The sequence below is a fragment of the Panicum hallii genome, chromosome 3 (genome assembly GCF_002211085.1).
Source record: "Panicum hallii strain FIL2 chromosome 3, PHallii_v3.1, whole genome shotgun sequence".
Lineage (NCBI taxonomy): Eukaryota > Viridiplantae > Streptophyta > Magnoliopsida > Poales > Poaceae > Panicum > Panicum hallii.
The window spans coordinates 10,105,970-10,127,362 of NC_038044.1; the positions used below are offsets into that span (position 1 = coordinate 10,105,970).

The following is a 21,393-nucleotide window of genomic DNA, read 5'->3' on the forward strand; positions in this document are numbered from 1 at the left end:
TACAGAAGAAACTGCATCATAAATGAGAAAAACAACAGGACTCTACTTGAAAAGCAAAAGACAAAGCCATCGAAGCTGCACCTCGCGACTTACACTCGTTTGAATCCAAATGCTAATAGATGGAAGTACTAAATTTTAGTACTACTTTATCCAAACGGGAGTGCTAATGGGGTATTCGGGTAGGCTAAACTTTAGCCAAGATCTTTAGCTCCTCCAAACAGATCTTTGCAAAAATTGATCACTCATCCCTAATTCTTGCTACCAGACCTGCTCGGTTCCATTCCTGGAGCTCGGCAAGAGTCATGTTGGCCAGAATCGCCGGCTGGACAGATTTCGCCCTGAAGACCCTCGCATTCCTTTCATTCCACAGCTCCCAAACTGTCAAGGCCACCAGGGAGTCAAACATATCCTTCTAGCTTCTTTTGCAGAACGCTTCCTGACGGTCAACCACCAGGTGATCAGGCTAGCGTCTCGATCTGGTGCCATCCTCTGCCAACCCCAGCGTCGTAGAGCCTTAAACCAAACCTGTCTGGCGTCTGCTATAAACGCAACCAGCAAGCAGATATGGTTCAAATACTCCACCTCTTGCGAACAGAGCGCGCAGTTTCCAAGTATGAAGTGTGATATATCCAGGAAGCTGCTTACGCTAGTACAATGAATGCTGAGAGTGTGATATATTTATATACAGCTTCAATCTGGTAGCGTGAATTGCTTGGAAATTGAACTGTACATGCTACCGTGCCCAGCTAGCATGTAGCTCACGGGAGCATCTAGAAGCTGCAGAAGTCGTCGAGCTCGCGGCGCACGTCCTGGTTCCTGAGCTTGGCCATGGCCGACTTCTCGATCTTCCTGATCCACTCCTTGGACACGCGGTAGATGCGGCCGATCTGCTCCAGCGACATGCACCTGCCGTCCTCCAGCCCGTGCCGCAGCTTCAGCACGTGCCCTTCCCGCGCCGGCAGCCTGTCCAGCACCACCAGCAGCCTCTCCCTCAGCTGCGCCCGGAAGATGGCCTCGTCGGCAGCCTCCAGAGACGCGTCCGGGATCACCTCCTGTATGCAGGATCAGGTGTTCTTCGTCAGAACCAGAACAGAATGTCTCTATTCAGAATGTGTGTAATGGATTCAGAACCGTGGCCGCCTGGATTTATACCGTGAACTTTGCATTCTGCCCGATCCCGATCTCCGAGTAGAGTGACTGGACCCTGCGAGAGCACTTGCGCGCCAGCCTGACGTTGGCCACGGACACGCCGATCACGGCGGCGATCTCTGAATCCGATGGGTTCCTCCCTTGGCTGTACCGGATCGCGCGCCGCGCCTCCTTCACCTTGCGGATGATGCACTCCATTCTTGCCTGCAATTCCATTATTTTTTTTTCAAGGTACTGCACTTCCATTATTGTGATGGATTCACTAGCACACGTTTTTTTTTTGACAGCCTAGCACACGTTTCTTTTTTCTGACAGGAAACAAACTGGAAAGCATGTCATCGGCAAATGGTTGCAGAGAGAGGCGTACCGGCAGCAAGGTGACTCCTGAATTTTCGGCCAGGAGAGCTAGCATCCCTTTCCTGATCCAGTACTTGACGTACGTGGAGAACTTGCACCCCTTCCGGCTGTCGAACTTCTCGGCGCCATCAAGGACGCCCATCTTCCCAGCCTGCAGCGATGCCATCCCAATAAGCAAGATCAGTCAGTAAAGATGGTTTTGTCAAGGCTTATATGGGAGACAATAAAAAGGGTCACTGAAGATGCAATGTTGGCAACCTGAAGTAGATCGTCGAAAGCCGTTCCCATTCCGGTGTATGTTCTTGCGATGTACCGGACGAGCCACTCGGTGGTCACTATCAACCTCTCTCGGCAGCAGTAACCTGCCTGTAGCCTCCTCTTCAGCTCTGCCTCATCAACTCCAGCTTCCTCTGCCCACCTCTGATAGCTCACCTCCTGCCCCTCCTTTATCATGTCCTCTCTGATCTTCTCAAGGTTTGCACATTCCTAGCCGAGAAACATAGTAAACAGTTAAACCAAGATCTTAATGAATATAACATTGTCTAGTGGCATTCACTAATAAAATCAAGAATGCTGTTTGAGATGATATAGTACCTTGATGGTAACTAACGATGATGATTGTTCACGTACAATGGTCCTTCTCCGCCCCGGATAATTTTTCCACTCGGATATAAACTGACTGCTACTATACTTGCGCGATTTCTTCGATCTTCTTGGATTTACCTTCACAGAGATCCTGGAGGCCTTTTCTGATGCTCTCATTCTTTTCTGTTTCCTCTCTTGACTCTTGCCACTCCGAACGATTACTTCAGCATCTTGCTCCTTCAGAGGAGTCTCTGGGTCAAACTTGATGACTTTGTCAAGCAGAGAGAAATCTGGTTCATGTGAGGTCTGTGTTAGGGTGTCTAGGGTGGCCCTGGACATAGACGCGTTAAACGATCCCAGAGCTCCAAGCTGTTCAATATGTACAAGGATATCCTTTTCCAGCATTTTCAAGTCTTTGCCAGCCAAACTAGTCTCCAATGCTTGAAGGTTTTCCATTAACAAGTCATACTGTAGATTGCTATTTGTGTAATTCCTATCCAGCCAGAATAACGTCTCTTCATCCATCCAGTCATACTGTAAATTTCTGTCAAGAGCGTCATCAAGGACCTTCCTTTCTGCCTGCAATTCTTATTGTAAATATTTTTGCGATACCAAGAATGAATAGAAAAAAAGAGACCATGTTCATCATAGAGCCATGAGGAAGACCTTGGGTTTCGTCAAGCTACTTGACTTGTTCTCTGTGATCTGAAGCACACTGGATGAAGATGCAAAAGCGGTCGCAATGTCCCGGCCATGGTATTTGCGGCGTTTTAGCACGAGATGCAAGGCCAGTGCTGCAAGGGATTCAGAAGAAATTGACCTTCCCCCCACTGTAAACAATACAGAAAGGAGAACAAGCTAGTCAGTCAATCATAACATTCATTTTGGAAAAAGAAAAGGTGTAATAATGACATATTTGCATGGCACAAATAGCATTTCAGTCAGGTGATCATATTTGTTAGTATCACAGTAGTATCTTCTATTTCAGCGATCAAAAAGAAAGGGGCATACTCCACCGAAAATAACAGCAAAGAAAATATACATGTGACTAGTCATCACTCATCAAAGTTTTTTTTTTTTTGAGGACACTCGTCAAAGATTAGCAGTTGAGCACTCACATGGATGAGGAGGCTGTTTCGGGGGATGGGCCGCCATCATCCACGAGGAGGAAGACGACGAGGACGATGGATAGCACGAGGCGCAGGGCCTGCCTTGCATCATCTGCAGACCCATACAGACGCAGCTCCCGTCTTGCAGTAATGGCAGACGAAGGCCGGATGGGGAGGAGAGTGAAGGATAGCAGCAGCAAGGAACAGGGATAGAACTGGGGCCGAGCTGCCTGCCACCGGTACTGACTACTGAGCAGTTGAGCACCCTATCCAGGCCTCGTTTTTTGGTTGGCCCTCCTAGGCACAGGAATGAAGGATCCGTTTGGTTGGTGACCCTGGCTGGCCAAGCCAAAATTTGTCCATGCCCTTCAAGATTGGCTGTCGTTTGCTTTAGTGCCAAACTTTGGTAGGCCCTGAAAAATCTTGGCCTGAAAGCCTGAAAGCGAGTTGGGATCTTTTCTAGTCAGATATTTATGCTCCTCTTCCGGCACTAACTCAGATTCTTTCCTTCTTCCCCTACCCTCTTCACTTCCTCAGAAGAGTGCGAGGGAATCAGGACCACGCGGAGCGGTTCAGCACGTGAGCGCAATTTCGCATGGGAGATCCGTACTCCCTTTAAACGTTACTAATAGATTAAGTTCGCTCCCTGGGCATCTAAGTTGCTGTGGTGTAGTGGTTATCACGTCAGTCTTACACACTGAAGGTCTCCAGTTCGATCCTGGGCAGCAACAGATTTTTTTCTATGTGTTTTTTAATAAAAAATTGGATCCATTGATCCTTGGCGCATAATACAAGCACGTAGACTAGATTGCTTGGTACGACGTACAAGACACGTATCGCACATAGTTAATAAATACTTGGGAATTTCCTTTTCCCATGACGCGCCCGTCATTCCTTTTTTTAAAATTTTTTTTTACGCGCCCATCACCAGTTGAAATGAACAGCTGCATCACGAAGAAAAGCAACAACGCGCGACATGTCTGTCTGGAACCAGCGAGGCAGTTCGACATTCAGCGTCAGAAATATAGCAGTAAGTTCGTTTATCATACTTGAGATGGGTGTTTTCCCGCTAGAAAAACGAGAGTTTGAAAGATCACCAACAAATCCAAGTAAACATTTTAGTTTCTTCCAATATTTACGTTTTCAAGTTATACAGCCATACAGGTCATAGGCTAAGCCAAAATCTTGTGCTATGTACAGTATTCGGATATTAGCATTAGTATCACTAGTTAGGGACAAGTGTGCCTCCGCCTCGATATTGAGCCGTCCGTTTATGTCTGTAAACCACACATGGCTTTGTAGTTAGGGACAGGTGGTCACAAAAAATTACGAAATGAAAATGATACGACTTGGCTTTGTAACTTAATCACACAGCCAGTGACTACTTCCAAAACGCTGCCAAGCATAGATAACAAGCAAATTCGCCAGCTCTACATAAACATCGTCAGTCCAACTACGAACAGAAACTACCAGTGGATAACGCAAAGGGCAGGACGAAATTAAGTTAGCTTAACCAGGCTGAGATAGTATTCAGCACACACGGTCATCCCTGCACCAAGGTACACCGCCTCTCTGAGTTTACAGGCTACAACGCCCTTCTTGCTAAGATGAGCACCCTCCATAATTCTGGGATATCAGTCACCCAGTCCACGCTTGCAAAGGTTACAGTGTGAGCTGCATTACAGGAAATCAACGCCATGCTATGTTTGTGTAACCATCTCAAAAGACCAGAGTGGCTCAATGATTTAGCAGCATATGTAATTTCCCCGCCTATCTCACTGCCTGAACCACCATCTCTGGATCGCAGAAATGGGTGTCTGGAGGAATGGGCAATAGCGGTGGATGTATGGATTCACAATCCTCCCAATTTTCGCCCAGGCGCTCTGGTGATAGCTGGATGTCACTGGAGCATGGTACATCAGCTTCAACACCTGCACAACAAGCATGTGGAAGACACTGGTAAGCGATGCAGTAAAAAATGCAGCGGGTGCTGACTGTTGATATAAGTAGCTTGGGAAAGAGCAGCAATGCACCTGAAAGCTGATAGCTACAAATAATAACCTACTTTCTATTGCCAACCAAATGGTAACCAGTTGTTGATGGACAAAAAGCAGGACAGAAGATATATTGAGTTCCTTGGATTGGAGTGATACAGAAAACAATGTAAATCACTACATATGGCCAGAGGTACACAGAGGTTAGGAATTACATGCAGTGAAACAGCACAGGGTGACCTCGTACTAATCCCTCAGCTATCCAGTGCATGGAAGTAAGAGATGAAATACAAAAAGGGAAGGCTGAATGTTTGGAGGATAACTCACCTGCCAGTACATGAACGTCTGAATTATGCTACGGCGCCACCTGCAACATTAAAAAAAAGGGTACAGGTCAAAATCTGCAATTACTCAGACAAAATTAAAATTTCAGAATTATCTGGATAACTGAATAAACGCACGAGAACAATGATATGATCAGGAGAAAGCCCAAGGCGATTTCAGCATTTGAACTAAGGAGACTCAGTGTAGTATTGTTTGTCTCTACCCAAAGACAAGGTTCTTCCAAGTATCTCCTGAAAAAGAAATCAATACAGCATTGAGAAATGGACACCGGGTACGGTTGTGAGGATACAGAAACAAACTTCACAGATAGTGGAGCATACAGTTACCTATAGAAAGAGGATCGAGCGAAATTACGCCTTAGGAATCTGGCTACATGATCAAGTGCCCAGCAGAGCACAGGTAGTGCAGCAACTGTTACAAATATAAAATTATAAGCGGAAGCATATCTAAAAAGCAGCAAAAAGGAGATATCAGGGTCATAAATTTGCAAGAGAAAAAGTGCTTCTTACTCTTTAAGTGCAATTGAGATGTGAAGAGCATAAAAGAGAACATTAAGTGGATAAAATCCTTGGTTGCAAGTACAGACTGTAACCAAGCCTGAATTGCTGGCATGTTCCATGCTCTTGGTTTCTTTACACAAAAAGGAACATCTGATCAAAGTCCCACCAGGTAAAAAAAAAAATCATTCTTCAGATAGGCAGGTACTTACCCCATAAGTACTGTACAGAGAATATCCTGAGGATAATATTGTTCCCAGTAATGAAAGTTTGCAAGCTCTGTCAGCAAGGTGTTTTGGCAGAATTGGAAGCATTCCCAGACCAGCAACTACAAGTACCTGAAAATAATAGTTTGATCACGCCCAAGTAAATGGTATGAGCAAGGTTAATGTCCAAAGAAGAGTAGCAGGACCAAGATACCAAAAATAAATAAAAATCGTGACAGGCTGATGGCTCAGAGATAGATGCCATGTCCATAAGGATTATCGAAATTATAGAATCAAACAGAACAATGGAACTTCTTCTACCAGCAGGTCTTTTAGGCATACATAACTAACCGTTACCAAAGAGAAAAGGTGGCTTATTGCTTACCCAGGCATTGATGGAGAAATGTATAGTCCGTGCATCGAACCGTAAAGGGTTGACAGCACTGTCCGTTTGTGTTGGTGGTGGCCGCGGCGGTGCTGACCTCGAAGTAGACCCTGCACATAAAAATGGACTCAGCTAACAGATAGATGTGAATGATGGATCCTACGGTCAGTAAAGCTCAAAAAGTACATGCTTAACCTGAGTTACGAGCCCTGAGATTCTCATTGGATGGCGATGATGAAGACCTTACATCTGGCCTGCTCTGCTGAGTGGAACCGGCGGATGACATTGGCTCAACCACCAGATCACGGTCCTGTGAAAATAAAAGAAGAAATAAAAATGCATGAACCACTGTATGGATTCATTCTTTAGTGTCGCACAAGTGGTAATGTTAACTAAAATGATAAGCAAACACAGATGACAAGAATTTGTTTTCTCATTTTGTTAGCTTTGTGTACAAACAAACTTCTTCTGTGGCTCTGCCTGCAGGGTTGTATCACAATAACCTGATTGAGCTTATAGATGGCTTGTATATACAACAAACTAAGAAATAAAAAAAAAATTGATGGAGATGAAGCCCAAGTTTCAAAATGCTTGCTAGACAGCAGGCTGTAACAGGACGAACAAATTACTGGAAACCTAGTTGTAGCACTAAGTTCATAGCACATCATAGCTTACTATCAAGTGGAAATAACATCCAGGGTTCGAAGCAAGGAATACATCGAATCGAACATGTGGCCTTCAAGGACAGCCTACATTAAGCAAGCAGGTCGCAGCGGGCATCTCATCTGCAATACTGCCGTCGCCAGCGAAGCAAGCAGCCTGCCGCGGCAGATCCTAGTTCCTAGTACCGAACAAGCTCAATTCAATAAGCTTAAGCAACCCCAGCACATGTAGCCGGCACGACCGAGCTTCCGAACGGAAAGCGCGTCGGATCCTACTAGTACCCAACGCGGACGGACGGCTCGAGGAACAACGGCAGCAGGGGAAGGAATCGAGGAATTCAAGCTAGGAGAGGAGAGCATCAGGCAAGGGCGGCGGCAGCAGGAGCTACCGAGTGGGTCGGTGGGTACTCACGATGTATCGCTGGTAGAACTTGCGCTTCAAGTGGTCGATGACGTCGGGGCGGGAGGCGAGGTTCGGCGGCACGAGGACGTTGGACCAGTAGTCGGACCAGCGCGCGTCGCCCTCGTAGTCGTACGCCGCCGCCGCCGCCCGCTTCTGCGCCTGCTCCGCGTCCGCGCCGGACCCCGCCATCGCCGGGGCTGGAGCCTGGGGTTGGGGTTTTGGTCGACGAAGACACGCAGAGTGGCGACGCGAGTTGGGGAATTTTGGCTGGCGACGCCCAAGGAAGCCGATGCGGACGCCCGATGCGATGCTGACCGAGTGGGTGCTGCCGGGTGGGGAGACGAGACGAGACGAGCTGACTCGGCTCCTCCGCTGTGTGCCTGTCACTGGGCCGGCTTCTCCTTGTTGAGTTGGTGGGCCATGGAAATCTCGACCCAGGGCCCAGAACGTTGGCGAAGCAGGCGAGAGGATCCTTGGGTCCTGGTGGGCCGACTCAAAGGACCCGAATGGTTGGGAAAGCACGGGGTTTTCCCTTTACTAACGTTTGGTTCCACTACACAGCTTCTTCGTGGGAATTTTGGGTAACAAGAATATAAATTTCAGAAAGAAAGTGGCATACAAAACTTCACAAAATCAGTACCCTCTTGGAAACCTCCCTCAATATGAATTTTAGCAGACCGTAAAATTGTAAACTTGCAGAACAGAATGGCAGCCAGAGTCCCAGAGGACCTGCTTCAGCCTTCCGCATCACACGAGCACACGCAGATGCTACGCTACCAACCACAAGGACGCGTGCAGCCAACCCGGCGTATCGCAACGCAACACGTCAGGAGGCCACCTTTTGACTTTGCAAGGTCCAACCCAAGCACACCCAATCTACTGTACATGGCTTGGCACGGGAGCAGAGACGGACAAAACAAAACAAAACAAAAGGGAGGAGATGCATCTAATCCGTGTCTCGTCGTAGGCTGCTTCCGATCTGCCCCTGGTCTGATCTGATCCGGTCTGGTCTGCTGATCGCACGTCGACGAGTCTTCCTCGCCACGGAACACGATCCAGCACATGCACTCGTTTCGGCCACCGCGGGCCGTCCGTGGGTGGAGTGGAAGTGGGAATAAACAGAGACCTGGCCGGGAGCGATGGCCCTGAGACGGCGTGGCGTTGCCGGCGGAAGCTTCCTTCTTCCACTTCCAGTTGCAGGAGGAAACTTGCAGCGCACAGCACTCTGCAGAAAAGATTTCCGTTTCAGAAGGAAGCTTGGATGCCAAGGAAATAACTAAAGCAAATGCTACCACCACTACTTTTATTTTCTCTAAACAGGATATGACTTTATTCGGTTAGTTTTCAAGTATTACAGTGTGAGAACTCTGAATAAGAGTATGATATTGTTCAAAGTTGGCTTCACTATAGGATCAACGCTGGAAGGAATCAACAGCTGCCAAAAGGATGTTAATGCACTTCGTCTGTGAAAGGCCTGTTCAAAAAGTTCCATTTGCAGTTGGACACAAACCCGGGTTTGTGGTAGTGTGATGTCATCTTAACATCTTTTTTCTCTGACGTAAGACCATGCTCATGGGAGTTGTTGGACGAGTATAATAATTTATTCTTTTTTAGACGAAGTCATCCATCACTTGGTCACTCCCAACTCACGCCTATAAATGGCAGCCCAGCTCCACGGTTCCGCCCCAATTCAACACCAACTCCTTTCCCCTCCTCAGCAAGCCAGCCTCATCTTCTCATACCACTCACTGTTCCACATCAAGAACAAAGAACGGGAGGAAAAGAAGTAGAAAGGGTTACCAAGGATCTGCTCACCATGGCGTCCTACGACAAGGCCTTCGAGTCCTACAAGAAGGCCCTCACCACCGCAGCGTCCGTCGCGGCATCTCTGATGCTGGCGCGCAGCGTGGTGAACGAGGTGGTGCCGTACGAGTTGCGCGAGATGCTCTTCTCCGGCTTCGGCTACCTGCGCTCGCACATGTCGTCGCAGCACACCATCATCGTCGAGAAGAAGAATGATGGATTCACCAACAACCACATCTACAACGCCGTGAGGACGTACCTCGCGACACGCATCAACACCGACCTGCAGCAGCGTCTGCGGGTCAGCAGCATGGACGAGAATGACAAGATGATGATCAGCATGGCGGAGGGAGAGGAGATGCTGGATGTTTATGAAGGAACAGAATTTAAATGGTGCCTCATCTGCCAAGACAACTCAAGTGACTCCAGCAATGGCAATGGCACTCCCAACGAGGTCTCCTTTGAGGTTAGCTTCCACAAGAATCACAAGGAGAAAGCCCTCAAATCATACTTCCCGTTCATTTTGGCCACAGCCAAGGACATAAAAGCTCAGGAGAGAACTCTCAGGATATACATGACCGAGTACTCGAGCGAGTGGTCCCCAATTGACCTCCACCACCCATCTACATTTGGCACACTTGCCATGGACCAGAAGCTGAAGCAGTCCATCATCGATGACCTTAACAGGTTCATCAAGAGAAAGGATTACTATAAGAAGATCGGCAAGGCATGGAAGCGGGGATACCTGCTGTATGGTCCACCTGGGACCGGCAAGTCCAGCCTGATTGCAGCCATGGCCAACCATCTCAGGTTTGACATATATGATCTCGAGCTAACTGAGGTCAATTCCAACTCAGACCTTAGGAGGCTTCTTGTTGGCATGAGCAACCGGTCTATTCTCATTGTTGAAGATATTGACTGCACCATCGATCTGAAACAAAGGGAGGAAGGTGAGGGGCATGGCAAGTCGAATTCTACAGAAGAAAACAAGGGAGAAGACAAGGTCAGTAACTTTGAATTCAGAACACATCATGGGCACATATCTCATCTCGTTTTGATTCCAACGATTCCTCACATGTCCTGATGAGAATTTGGATATTCTGAACAGGTAACACTGTCTGGCCTGCTTAATTTTGTTGATGGGCTGTGGTCAACAAGTGGGGAAGAAAGGATCATTGTCTTCACAACCAATTACAAGGAGCGGCTCGACCCAGCACTATTGCGGCCTGGAAGGATGGACATGCACATCCACATGGGGTATTGCACCCAAGAGTCTTTCCGAATCCTTGCCAACAACTACCACTCCATCGACTACCATGACACATATCCAGAGATTGAGAAACTGATCAAGGAGGTGACAGTGACACCAGCAGAGGTCGCTGAGGTTCTGATGAGGAATGATGACACTGATACTGCGCTCCATGATCTTGTCAATTATCTGAAGTCAAAAATGATAGAAACCAATGAGATCAAGACTGAACACAAGGAAGCAAATAACCAACTGAATGAGGAGAAAGACATCAGATATAGTGACAGAAAATAAAACCCAGTGCAATTCCCTCCGAAGAGAAAGCAATTCGCGGTCTGTGTGGAAGCTAACAACTATCAAAAGGTGTGCGTATCATATAGCATAGATAGATCCTACAGGAGATCTATTGGAGTTTGCATATTGTAGATCAATGAGGTGCATTGGTACTTGCAGTGTGTCTGCAGAGTTCTGCTAGTACTGCCACAATAGCATGTATATGAATTACAGATATGCAGAATCCATATGGCTTCTCATATGAAACTGCAAACATGTCATTGCCTTGTACATGCTAATGTTGGAAAGTGTATACCAGTACTATATTGTTATTCAACTACAGTCATTTCCCATGGAGGTCATGCATTTCACACAATTTATCCTTGCCATGTATCAGAGGTTGGAGAGGTGATTAAAGAGGGACTGACTGACTGACTGACACCTCCACGAAGCTTTATTCCTTGCATAGCACACAGGATGTGCGGCCCTTACGGCGCACACTACTCTGAAGAAAAAGGGGAAAAATAAAAAAAACCAAAAGGAATTTGAGAGGAAGCTTGGATGCCAAGGTTATAAAGCAAACGCTGGAGACATCATTTCCACTCCCTCCACACTTTATTCGGTGGATCAAATACTACGTTACTGTTTGCTGCGTGATGAAATGAAACACGTGCCCAGGCACGTTCGGGAATCTATAGAAAAAATAAATCAAAATAAATCACGGTGTCTGTGTGTGAACTACGATACGGATTTGATATGTTATTCAAAGTTGTGTTTACTAAAAGATGAATGATGGAAGGAATGTTTGTTAAACGGTTCCTTACACTCACGATTCGATGGACGTGGGTCTGCTTTTCCTTGCCACTAATCTAAGATCACGGTAGTGATGGTGGTAGCGCTGGAACACCACCCTACTTTATACTTGTATACCCAGAGCTGTTCCTTTTTTATTTATTTTTCTCTCGAATACACAGCTCTCCTGCGTAAGGAAATGTCTTTGTTTACACCATGTGGGGCACCGTGGTGACCACGCAAATCAACATATACATACATACCGGTAATTTCCCTGCGTGTTGTGTTAAAACTGACGGGGAAACTAAAACGTCCCTGTGCATTCTGGTAAAACTGTCAAAAAAAAAATAGCACCCTGAGCCCCAAGGAAGGGACATACTGCAAGGCCAATTGCGCAAGGATCGAAGATCAACATAAAACAGCTCTACACGGATCTACTTGTGGTTCAGCGCCTCTACTCGCCGTAGAGGTCAGACCACCCAAGTTTGTGGCACAGCACCCAAAAGACCAGCCTCGTGCTTGACCTTCTGAACCATCTACGGTTATTGTGTTTGTTCCCACCAGGACGTGTGCTGACCGTCTGCCATCCGCTCCTTTTTTGACCAAGGGGGTGTTTAGATCGCAAATCTTTATAACATTTGGAACTTTTTGCTACTGTAGCGTTTTCGTTTGTATTTGACAAATTTTATCTAATCATGGACTAACTAGGCTTAAAAGATTCGCCTCGTGATGTACAATTAAACTGTGCAATTAGTTATTTTTTTTACATATATTTACTGCTCCATACATATGTCCCAAAATTGATGTGATGGAGAGAGAGTGTAAAAATTTGGAATTTGGAAAGGATCTGAACGGGGCCCAAATCACCAGTCACTTACTTGGTCACCACTGGACTCGCGCACATAAATGCAGCGCCTCCGTACCCAAGCAAGTTCCACCTCAGTTCAGCAACCAGCAGTCCAGCACCCACCCGGCCCCCTTCCTCTTCTTCGGCTCTGCCTCGTCTAGTCGTCTTCGCATACCACTAGCTCATCACTGCTCCATACCACGACCAAAGAGTCCATAGCAAAGGAGGACACGAGGAGAGAGAGGAGCGGGGATTCACACGCTGCTAAGTCCTCACACACCATGCCATCCCACGACAAGGCCCTCGCCGCGGCAGCGTCGGCCGCGGCGTCCCTCATGCTGGTGCGCAGCGTGGCGAACGAGCTGCTGCCCGACGAGGTGCGCGACTCGCTGAGCTCCGGCGCCGCCTACCTGCGCTCGCGCGTGTCCTCGCGGCACACCATCACCGTCGAGAGGAAGCTCGACACCTTCACCCACAACCACGTCTACGAGGCCGTCAGGACCTACCTCGCGGGGCACGCCAACATAAGGGCGCAGCAGCACCGGAATTTCTTCTCGAGACATCCCCGTCAGTCAAGATTAACTAACTGATTGGACTTGCATTTCCTAGTTAAGATCGGAAAAGACTAAATTAGTAGGACGTAAAGAGACTTCTAGTGACTGAACTTTTGGATCGGTTGGAGATCGATCTAATTCTACCAAAGGAAAAGAAATGGGAAGCAAAGTGTTGGCCGGCCTTTGTTAAGCTTCGCCAGAAGCGACTAGTCGCTTCCCGAATGCCTCTTTCTTGTACTAATTAATGTGTCCTGCAAATATGCTCTTTGGAGAAAGAGCTTTCGGTTCTATTCCTTTTTAGTTTAAAGTAAAGTTTTTTTATCGACGAATAAATAAGCTCTTTCTACTTTGCCTTAAAAGCTCGTCCTAAGGAAAGCAATTTGAACTTGCTTGAGAAGATAGCAGAAGTTCGTGGTCTTGTCATGAGATATTTAAGTGGGTGAACTTTGGAGAGGAGGGTGATCTGACGTGCTATCATGCACTGCCGTAGCTTCTTGACAGCGAACACCAGTACAAGGCAATGTTTTTCGATATTTTTCGATAGGAGTATTTCGATTTCCAAGCGATGACCACTTATGACTCTTTGATTGAAGCAGCCACTCGTATTGAAGATGCTATCTACAATGGGACTCATGGATCACAGGTCAAAGAGGCAGATCCAAAAGGAAAGAAGATAGCCCTTGGGGGGACAAGCAAGAACAGTGAAGTGAATATCTTGTCTGACGGAAAACCAAAAACACTCAGCACTTTCACTCTGTTCGGCATAACTCTCAGCCGCACCCCACTTGGATCAATTAGCCAAGATTTTGACCGGATACAAAATCACTGGTGCTCGGTCTAGTGGTATTTTTATGGGGATTCTTTTTATCACTGTAGGATCCCTATTCAAGATTACTGCAGTTCCTTTTCGAACTTTCGGACGGCTGCAGCACGTACGACCCCCCAAAAGGAATATCTTAGGTTCCGAATCAACGGCTTCGGCACCTCGGAATGAAACAAATTTAATAGATTCAATAGAGGCCTACCTACGCACTTCTTTCCAATATCCTCTATCTCAAAATCAAGTCGTTATGCTTTTCCGCTTCTTTCATAGGCTTCCAGTTCCGAAGGGAAACAAAAAGGGAAAGTCCCGCTTGTCAACCATGCCTGAGCCCAAAGGAAAAGCAGTACCAATCCGCTTCAAAGCGGGCGTCTAAGCGTGCATGTACACTGTTTTTCATACCATGCCACGACAGATAGGAAACTTACTGACTAAAAAATTAGTAGACTTCCTCTTCGGAATAGAAATTGGCTATTTCTACGTAGGGAAAGTTGTGTGCAGCGAAAAATCACCTTGCAAGGCTAAATACTCCTGGGTGACCGATAGCGAAGTAGTACCGTGAGGGAAGTTTTGCAGGCCTTTTGCATTCTCAAGAGACTTCTGCCTTGAACTGTTTTTTGGTATTGGCACAAGGTCGAGACAACTGCACAGCATAAATCTCTCTTTTCGAAGCTTTAGACAAGGGTGCTATTGAGATATTGGGCCCTTATGGTATACATGCCAGCACATACTACATGGGAATATATGCGATCTCAGAGATATCTCAAATTTGCAGCGTACATGAAGTAGTTGATAGCAAAAAACAGTTCAAGTGGCGGACGGCGAGGAGATGGCCGACGTGTACGACGGCGCCGAGTTCAGGTGGTGCCACATCTACCGCAGCGTCTCCACAGGCGACTCCGGCGGCGGCGGCAACGGCAAGCAGCTCGAGGCCCACTCCTTTGAAGTGACCTTCCACAAGAAGCACAAGGAGAAAGCCCTCAACGCGTACCTCCCGTTCATCGTGGCTACGGCCAAGGCCATGAGGCAGCAGGAGAGAGCTCTCCAGATACACATGAACGAGGGCTCCGACGTCTGGTCTCCGATGGACCTCCACCACCCATCGACCTTCGACACGCTTGCCATGGACCTCAAGCTGAAGCAGTCCATCGTTGATGACCTGAACAGGTTCGTCAAGAGGAAGGATTACTACAAGAGAATCGGCAAGGCATGGAAGCGGGGTTACCTGCTCTACGGCCCACCCGGGACTGGCAAGTCCAGCCTGATCGCGGCCATGGCCAACCATCTCAGGTTTGACATCTATGATCTCGAGCTGACTGCAGTCCAGAGCAACTCGGACCTCAGGATGCTCCTTGTCGGCATCAGCAGCCGATCGATTCTTGTGGTTGAGGACATCGACTGCACCATCAAACTGCAGCAGCGGGAGAGGGGCGAGGAAGATACCAATTCAGATTCTTCAGACCAAGAAAAGGGACGAGACAAGGTGAGTACTTTGGAGTCAGATCAACGCATCATGTGTTGATAAGATAAACACCGTTTCTTCTTCGTTCCATAACTTCCTCCTTGCCTGTATTCGGATATGCTGACGAGAATGTGGATGTTCAGGTGACACTTTCTGGACTGCTCAACTTTGTTGATGGGCTGTGGTCAGCGGGCGGGGAGGAGAGGATAATCGTCTTCAGCACCAATTACAAGGAGCGGCTTGACCCGGCGCTGCTGCGGCCTGGCAGGATGGACATGCACATCTACATGGGCTATTGCACCCCTGAGTCGTCCGGATCCTTGCCAAAAACTACCACTTGATCGACTACCATGCCATGTATCCGGAGATCAAGAAGCTGATCGGGGAAGTGATGGTGACACCTGCAGAGGTCGCTGAGGTTCTGATGAGGAATGACGATGCTGATGCCGCACTCCATGATCTTGTCGACGTCCTGAAGTCAAAATTGAATGATAACAATGTGATCAAGACCGAACACAGCAGTGCAAATAACCAGCAGGATGAGGATCAAGAACACGGAGACGATTACTAAAATAGGAAACCACAAGCAAATTTCTGTTAAAAAAAGAAGACAGGAATTAGAAGTGGGTGTCGACACTAACCATGACCAACGGCAAATATGTTATTTTTTGAAAGAGAAACAGTGGCAAATATGTGATTGTTCGAGTGTAAAAATCGTTGTGCTTTCCTAGCGATGAAAGGCACTGGTTCCTAACATTGGACACCTGCAGAATTCTGCAAGTACTTTCCCAACAGCAAGTAATTTGAATACGCAGCAGTGTCAAAACTCTGCTAGGAGAATTCAGGGTACTCGCCCAACTTGCACGAATATTGAAATTGTATCTGCTTCAGCACTCCCTTGGAAATCAAGTAGTACTTGTGTCGTCAGTGAACAGCTGTTACTGAAAGGAGATCCGGAGCTTGCCGAAACCCGAAAGGCCGTGTAGTTTGGGCCACAAACGAACCGACTTAAGGTGATGGGCTTCTAGGATGCATGACCCATGGGCCTTTCCTGATTCCTCCTCTTACCCCATTTGTCCCCATCCACCATACGACGAGGAGTTCCAAATTTTGTTAACCCCTCCCAAAAACCCACCCGTGAGGCCGTGACTAACTATCAACTCTTGTCTTGTCCAGACCTTTCTATATTCTTCAACTCATCATCTTCTTGCCCCGGAAGAAAAACTATTCTGCTCCAGCACAAACGGCGGCGGCGCGTTTGGAAACCTATCAAATCCATCCAACGATGCCCTGCCCTAGCTACTAGCTAGCTAGCTTCACTTCTGTTTCAACCGCGCAGCCGCCTCCCGCCCTCCAAAGCCACGCCCCCCGATGCCACCGTTGCCACCCGCGTGACAACAGCGAGATCAACCGACCGGCCTGGAACGGGAGCATCGGCAGAGCAGCCAGCCGCATCACGGCTAACCACGCGCCATGTCGTCGTCGAGCGGGAGCTACGAGAAGTACATCACCACGGCGGCGTCCGTGGCGGCGACGGCCATGGTGGTGCGCAGCGTCGTGAGCGAGCTGGTCCCCTACGAGGTGCGCGACCTGCTGTACGCCGCCGGGCGCTACCTCCGCTCCCGCGTCTCCTCGCGCCACACGGTGGTCATCGACGAGGCCGAGGGCCTCTCCGCCAACCAGATCTACGACGCCGCGCGCACCTACCTCGCCGCCCGGATCAGCACCGACATGCCGCGACTCCGCGTCAGCCGCGTCGACGAGGCGCAGGGGATCTTGGTCGGCATGGAGCAGGGCGAGGAGATGGTCGACGTCCACGACGGCGTCGAGTACACCTGGAGCCTCGTATCCCGGGACAACACCCCCGGCGCCGCCTCCAGGGCCGCGGGCACCACCGGCGCCTATGCCGGCGCCGGTGCCAAGGCCAGGGGCCGTCTCGAGATCAAGTCGTTCGAGGTCAGTTTCCATAAGAAGCACAAGGACAAGGCCCTCAAATCGTACCTCCCGCACATCGTCGCCACGGCCAAGGCCATGAAGGACCAGCACCGGAGCCTCAAGATGCACATGATCGAGTACGACGCCTGGACAGCTGTCGACCTCCGCCACCCGTCCACCTTCGACACGCTCGCCATGGACAAGAAGCTGAAACAGTCTGTCATGGATGACCTTGGGAGGTTCGTCAAGAGGAAAGACTACTACAGGAGGATCGGCAGGGCATGGAAGCGAGGTTACCTGCTCTACGGGCCACCTGGGACTGGCAAGTCAAGCCTGATCGCCGCAATGGCGAATTACCTCAAGTTTGACATCTATGATCTTGAGCTGACCGAGGTCAAATGCAACTCGGACCTCCGGAGGCTTCTTGTCGGGATGAGCAACCGATCCATCCTTGTGGTTGAAGACATTGACTGTAGCATTGAGCTGCAGCAGCGGGAAGACGGTGAGAAGCGTGCCAGGTCCAGCTCTGCAGGAGAAGAAAACGACGACAAGGTTAGATGTCGATACATCAGTTAGAATCATAGCCACGTACTATGTGATAAGCACCCTGCATTTGTTACTCGATGTCTCGACAGCTTACTAACTAATGCTGCTGGTAATTTTGTAACAGGTGACGCTATCTGGGCTGCTCAACTTCGTTGACGGTCTCTGGTCGACAAGCGGGGAGGAGAGGATCATCGTTTTCACCACTAATTACAGGGAGCGGCTTGACCCAGCATTACTGCGGCCTGGCAGGATGGACATGCACATCCACATGGGGTACTGCACTGCAGAGTCGTTCCGGATTCTGGCAAGGAACTATCACTCGGTTGAAAATCATGCCATGTGCCCAGAAATTGAACAGCTGATAGAGGAGGTAATGGTCTCACCTGCAGAGGTTGCTGAGGTTCTAATGAGGAACGAGAACAGTGATGTTGTACTCCAGGATCTCCTTGAGTTCCTCAAAGCAAAGAGGAAAGAAGTTGGTGAGAGGAAGGCTGCAAATGAGAATGGAAATGAATAGATGAAGAAATGTGGCAGAGAGACCAACGTCTTACGAAATACAGAGCAAAAGAGGGATTAGAGAAAGTCAGAAACCACACAGCGATGGTGTGGAATTTTGTGTGCAATGTAAATGAGGTAGTATTAGAAGAAAATATATCCAAGAGCATTATTGTTGACTCTTGAAATTTATGGAGCGCCTTTTTTGTAGTGATAAGGTGCAACTGTACCACCATTCTTAACAGTTATTTTATGATTCTTGACATTGTAATGGAAATTTATCTCACAGTTCAGAGAAGAGAAAAATAAATAAACAGAGTTTGCAATGTTATTTTACGATTTATTGACATTGCTTCTTGTTATTCAAGCATGTGTATCAACTCTAATATATTGTTCTCAAAGAAATTGTTAAGCTAAGATTCAGAAGGATACATTCTACCTTCAAGGGCATGTCAGACACAGCATGTAGTTTCACCTTACTTCTTTCTTGTAGTCCTACCTCCTGTTGACAAAGTAGACAAAATGTTTATATAGCAAACTTGTGATACATTTGTAAACATTCATTGCAGGTTACAACATTAGAGCATCTAGTGAAATGGTATATCGATTTAAGTCATCTGAACTTCTGTGATAATTTGAGTCCTGTTGAAAATATTTCCAGCAGATAGTATTGCAGGGCTGCCATGCGCCCATGCCAATCCATTTGTACTTTCGCCAAAGTAACACATCATTATGCAAAAATAACGGAAGCTCTGTAACTCTGTATTGCACCTGTTGTCCTATAAAGTGGCACTGCATTGGAAAATACAAACATAGAATGTGCAGAAACAATAATTCACCATCTACCAGGAGCAGGAATCATCATCTTATACTGTACCGAAACCTTTGTCAGAACGAATTCAAATGGCATGCAGATTTACCATCTACCAGGAGCAGGAATTATCATCTTACTGTATCTTAAGCTGCATGGTCCAACCAGAACACATCACACAGAAGGAAAGAGGCCAAATGGAGTCAACAGCGATTTATTGGTAACGACATAAACTGGTGAACTCTAAACATAAAAGAGCCAGAAATTACAAGGACTAATGATCAGATAATTAAGCAATTATTAGGAATTGTTAGTTGTTACATTTTATCTAAGCATGTGCAGCGACTCTAATATACCCTTTCCAATGGAACTGTTAAAAGATTCAAAAGGGTATTATCCGTACCTTCGATTGCATGTCAAATACATCAGTCCCCAGCGTGTAGCTTCACCTTACTTCTTTCTTGTAGTCCTTCCTGCTCATAAATTAGACCAAAAATGTTCAGGCAACAAACTTGCGATACACTTGTAACCATGAAAAATTTGCATGTTACAACAATTTTTTTGTTTGAAAATTTATGTTACAACAAATAGGAGCATAAAGTGAAATGGCACATTGATTTAAGTTATATGAACTTCTGTGCTAATTTGAATCCGGTTGAAAATGTTTCTTCCAGATAGTATTATCAGCATGTGACACACAACTTAGCATGACAATGCAAGCATGAAACAGGTGTAACTGGGTACAAAATCTCTAACCAAACTCTTCACATACCCACTACTTTCTTTATATACTTATGGCATATTTTAAAATTGCAGTCTTCAAGGTATACCTCTGACTATCAGTTTCAAATATCACATATAAGCAGAGATTTTAAAATTATAGTATTTTGGAAGCATTTTTCAAAAAAAAACCTAAACTAAACTAATCCTACCTTTTCCATATGGGTATATGGCCAATCGACATGGTATCATACATACCAGTTTCAAAGTTAGAGAAAACTAAGAGCATATCCCGCTTTGACATTTACATGCATAGGAAACTACTTATGCATAGTAGCAAATGAAATTTCATCCAAGCAAAGCAATGTACTTGACAGAAAATAGTTTTGTTTCACAAGCTTTTGTATGCTACCATAAAACACTAAACACTTTTACGACATGCCTCTTATGTGAAACAAACAAGCAGGTATTTCCTGTGATCATATCCCAATGCAGAACACAGCAAAAGAGGGTGCTACTTTAAGGTTTAAGCTGTGTATAGTTTAGGCTCATTCAGTGATATGCAGAAGCAAAGAACGGCAGGATGTTCTCTTTTTTCCCGAACTAGTTGCTGGATGCAGATTTATCAGGAATTCATGATGTATTGCCATTATGGGTGACCATGACACGAACTATAGGGGCTAGCAAATTGAAGAGACATGAAAGGATGCGAAATTTGAAAACATTGCTGATTTGTTATTGGTGCGAACAATCTGAAAATGGATATGAATAAATGCAATCTACAGAAGCAGAGAAGTACAATGTTGTTTATGAACAACAACATTTTCGCCAATGTTGTTTATGAAGCTACCAATTACACAAAACTGCTATCCTACTTTCTCAGTGTTCAAACAACAATCTGAGAAAGGGGGAGGGGAGAAATGTTCTCATCTTTTGACTGAACAGTTCATCAGGGCCTAAATTGACAAGGTAGGTAGTAGGATCCATAGTCTTACCGCAGTTATCTGATCCTTGGCAGCAGTTGAGCTAGTCAAGACAGGCATACTTCATCAGTCATCACCCTGCAGGCGCAACTCTTAATCCCCAAATCACTCATCACCAGCGCCATGAACAGTTCAGGCTCTGCAACTGACACAGTGCAGAAGTCAAACGAAATCACTGGGGGGAAGAGGTGATCTGATCCCAACCTCCACATCCCGGAATCAGACGAATCAGATGCGACGACGAAGATACTATTACCTTCCCACCGGCGACACTGCGGCGACGCCGGCGAGGGGAGGAGACACACTGGCATGATAATCTGTTCCAGACCAACGTGGATAGCGGTGGTGCCGGCGCCGGCCGGGCCGGGAGCGTTCTTCGCCGGCGAAGAACCGGATGCCGTCGATAGGCCC

General features: G+C 47.1%; 4 protein-coding genes, 1 non-coding gene and 1 pseudogene across 5 annotated transcripts; 4 read left to right on the forward strand and 2 right to left on the reverse strand.

The window, feature by feature from the left end:
* Nucleotides 1–565: 565 nt before the first annotated feature.
* On the reverse strand, nucleotides 566–3,528 carry LOC112887445 (RNA polymerase sigma factor sigC-like). The gene is made up of 7 exons (XM_025953620.1): nucleotides 3,210–3,528; nucleotides 2,758–2,921; nucleotides 2,101–2,670; nucleotides 1,765–1,992; nucleotides 1,517–1,657; nucleotides 1,153–1,353; nucleotides 566–1,052 (listed from the first exon to the last, which is right to left on the reverse strand). The coding sequence occupies exons 1-7, from the start codon at nucleotides 3,322–3,324 to the stop codon at nucleotides 771–773; spliced, it is 1,701 nt and encodes a 566-aa protein (XP_025809405.1). The 5' UTR covers nucleotides 3,325–3,528; the 3' UTR covers nucleotides 566–770.
* A 330-nt stretch (nucleotides 3,529–3,858) lies between these two features.
* TRNAV-UAC lies at nucleotides 3,859–3,931 on the forward strand. Its single transcript has one exon. It is a non-coding gene; the product is annotated as a tRNA-Val (tRNA).
* A 756-nt stretch (nucleotides 3,932–4,687) lies between these two features.
* Nucleotides 4,688–8,000, reverse strand: LOC112887931. Its single transcript, XM_025954225.1, has 9 exons — nucleotides 7,702–8,000; nucleotides 6,823–6,937; nucleotides 6,628–6,737; nucleotides 6,249–6,374; nucleotides 6,049–6,169; nucleotides 5,866–5,950; nucleotides 5,656–5,769; nucleotides 5,522–5,561; nucleotides 4,688–5,131 (listed from the first exon to the last, which is right to left on the reverse strand). The coding sequence occupies exons 1-9, from the start codon at nucleotides 7,879–7,881 to the stop codon at nucleotides 4,976–4,978; spliced, it is 1,047 nt and encodes a 348-aa protein (XP_025810010.1). The 5' UTR covers nucleotides 7,882–8,000; the 3' UTR covers nucleotides 4,688–4,975.
* A 1,397-nt stretch (nucleotides 8,001–9,397) lies between these two features.
* On the forward strand, nucleotides 9,398–11,354 carry LOC112884134 (AAA-ATPase At3g50940-like). The gene is made up of 2 exons (XM_025949475.1): nucleotides 9,398–10,498; nucleotides 10,604–11,354. The coding sequence occupies exons 1-2, from the start codon at nucleotides 9,509–9,511 to the stop codon at nucleotides 11,036–11,038; spliced, it is 1,425 nt and encodes a 474-aa protein (XP_025805260.1). The 5' UTR covers nucleotides 9,398–9,508; the 3' UTR covers nucleotides 11,039–11,354.
* A 1,460-nt stretch (nucleotides 11,355–12,814) lies between these two features.
* Nucleotides 12,815–16,790, forward strand: LOC112885157 (annotated as a pseudogene).
* A 115-nt stretch (nucleotides 16,791–16,905) lies between these two features.
* On the forward strand, nucleotides 16,906–18,811 carry LOC112886020 (AAA-ATPase At3g50940-like). The gene is made up of 2 exons (XM_025951759.1): nucleotides 16,906–17,979; nucleotides 18,098–18,811. The coding sequence occupies exons 1-2, from the start codon at nucleotides 16,966–16,968 to the stop codon at nucleotides 18,488–18,490; spliced, it is 1,407 nt and encodes a 468-aa protein (XP_025807544.1). The 5' UTR covers nucleotides 16,906–16,965; the 3' UTR covers nucleotides 18,491–18,811.
* The last annotated feature ends 2,582 nt before the right edge of the window (nucleotides 18,812–21,393 follow it).

Coding starts and splice junctions, on each gene's coding strand:
- LOC112887931 (XM_025954225.1), bottom strand. CDS start 7,881: ATGGCGGGGTCCGGCGCGGACGCGGAGCAGGCGCAGAAGCGGGCGGCG. Junction 5,770..5,865: donor GCTCGATCCTCTTTCTATAG/GTAACTGTATGC, acceptor TTTCTTTTTCAG/GAGATACTTGGAAGAACCTT. Junction 5,562..5,655: donor CTGATCATATCATTGTTCTC/GTGCGTTTATTC, acceptor TTAATGTTGCAG/GTGGCGCCGTAGCATAATTC.
- LOC112886020 (XM_025951759.1), top strand. CDS start 16,966: ATGTCGTCGTCGAGCGGGAGCTACGAGAAGTACATCACCACGGCGGCG. Junction 17,980..18,097: donor GAGAAGAAAACGACGACAAG/GTTAGATGTCGA, acceptor ATTTTGTAACAG/GTGACGCTATCTGGGCTGCT.
- LOC112887445 (XM_025953620.1), bottom strand. CDS start 3,324: ATGGGTCTGCAGATGATGCAAGGCAGGCCCTGCGCCTCGTGCTATCCA. Junction 2,671..2,757: donor GTAGCTTGACGAAACCCAAG/GTCTTCCTCATG, acceptor TAAGAATTGCAG/GCAGAAAGGAAGGTCCTTGA. Junction 1,993..2,100: donor CATCGTTAGTTACCATCAAG/GTACTATATCAT, acceptor TTTCTCGGCTAG/GAATGTGCAAACCTTGAGAA.
- LOC112884134 (XM_025949475.1), top strand. CDS start 9,509: ATGGCGTCCTACGACAAGGCCTTCGAGTCCTACAAGAAGGCCCTCACC. Junction 10,499..10,603: donor AAAACAAGGGAGAAGACAAG/GTCAGTAACTTT, acceptor TATTCTGAACAG/GTAACACTGTCTGGCCTGCT.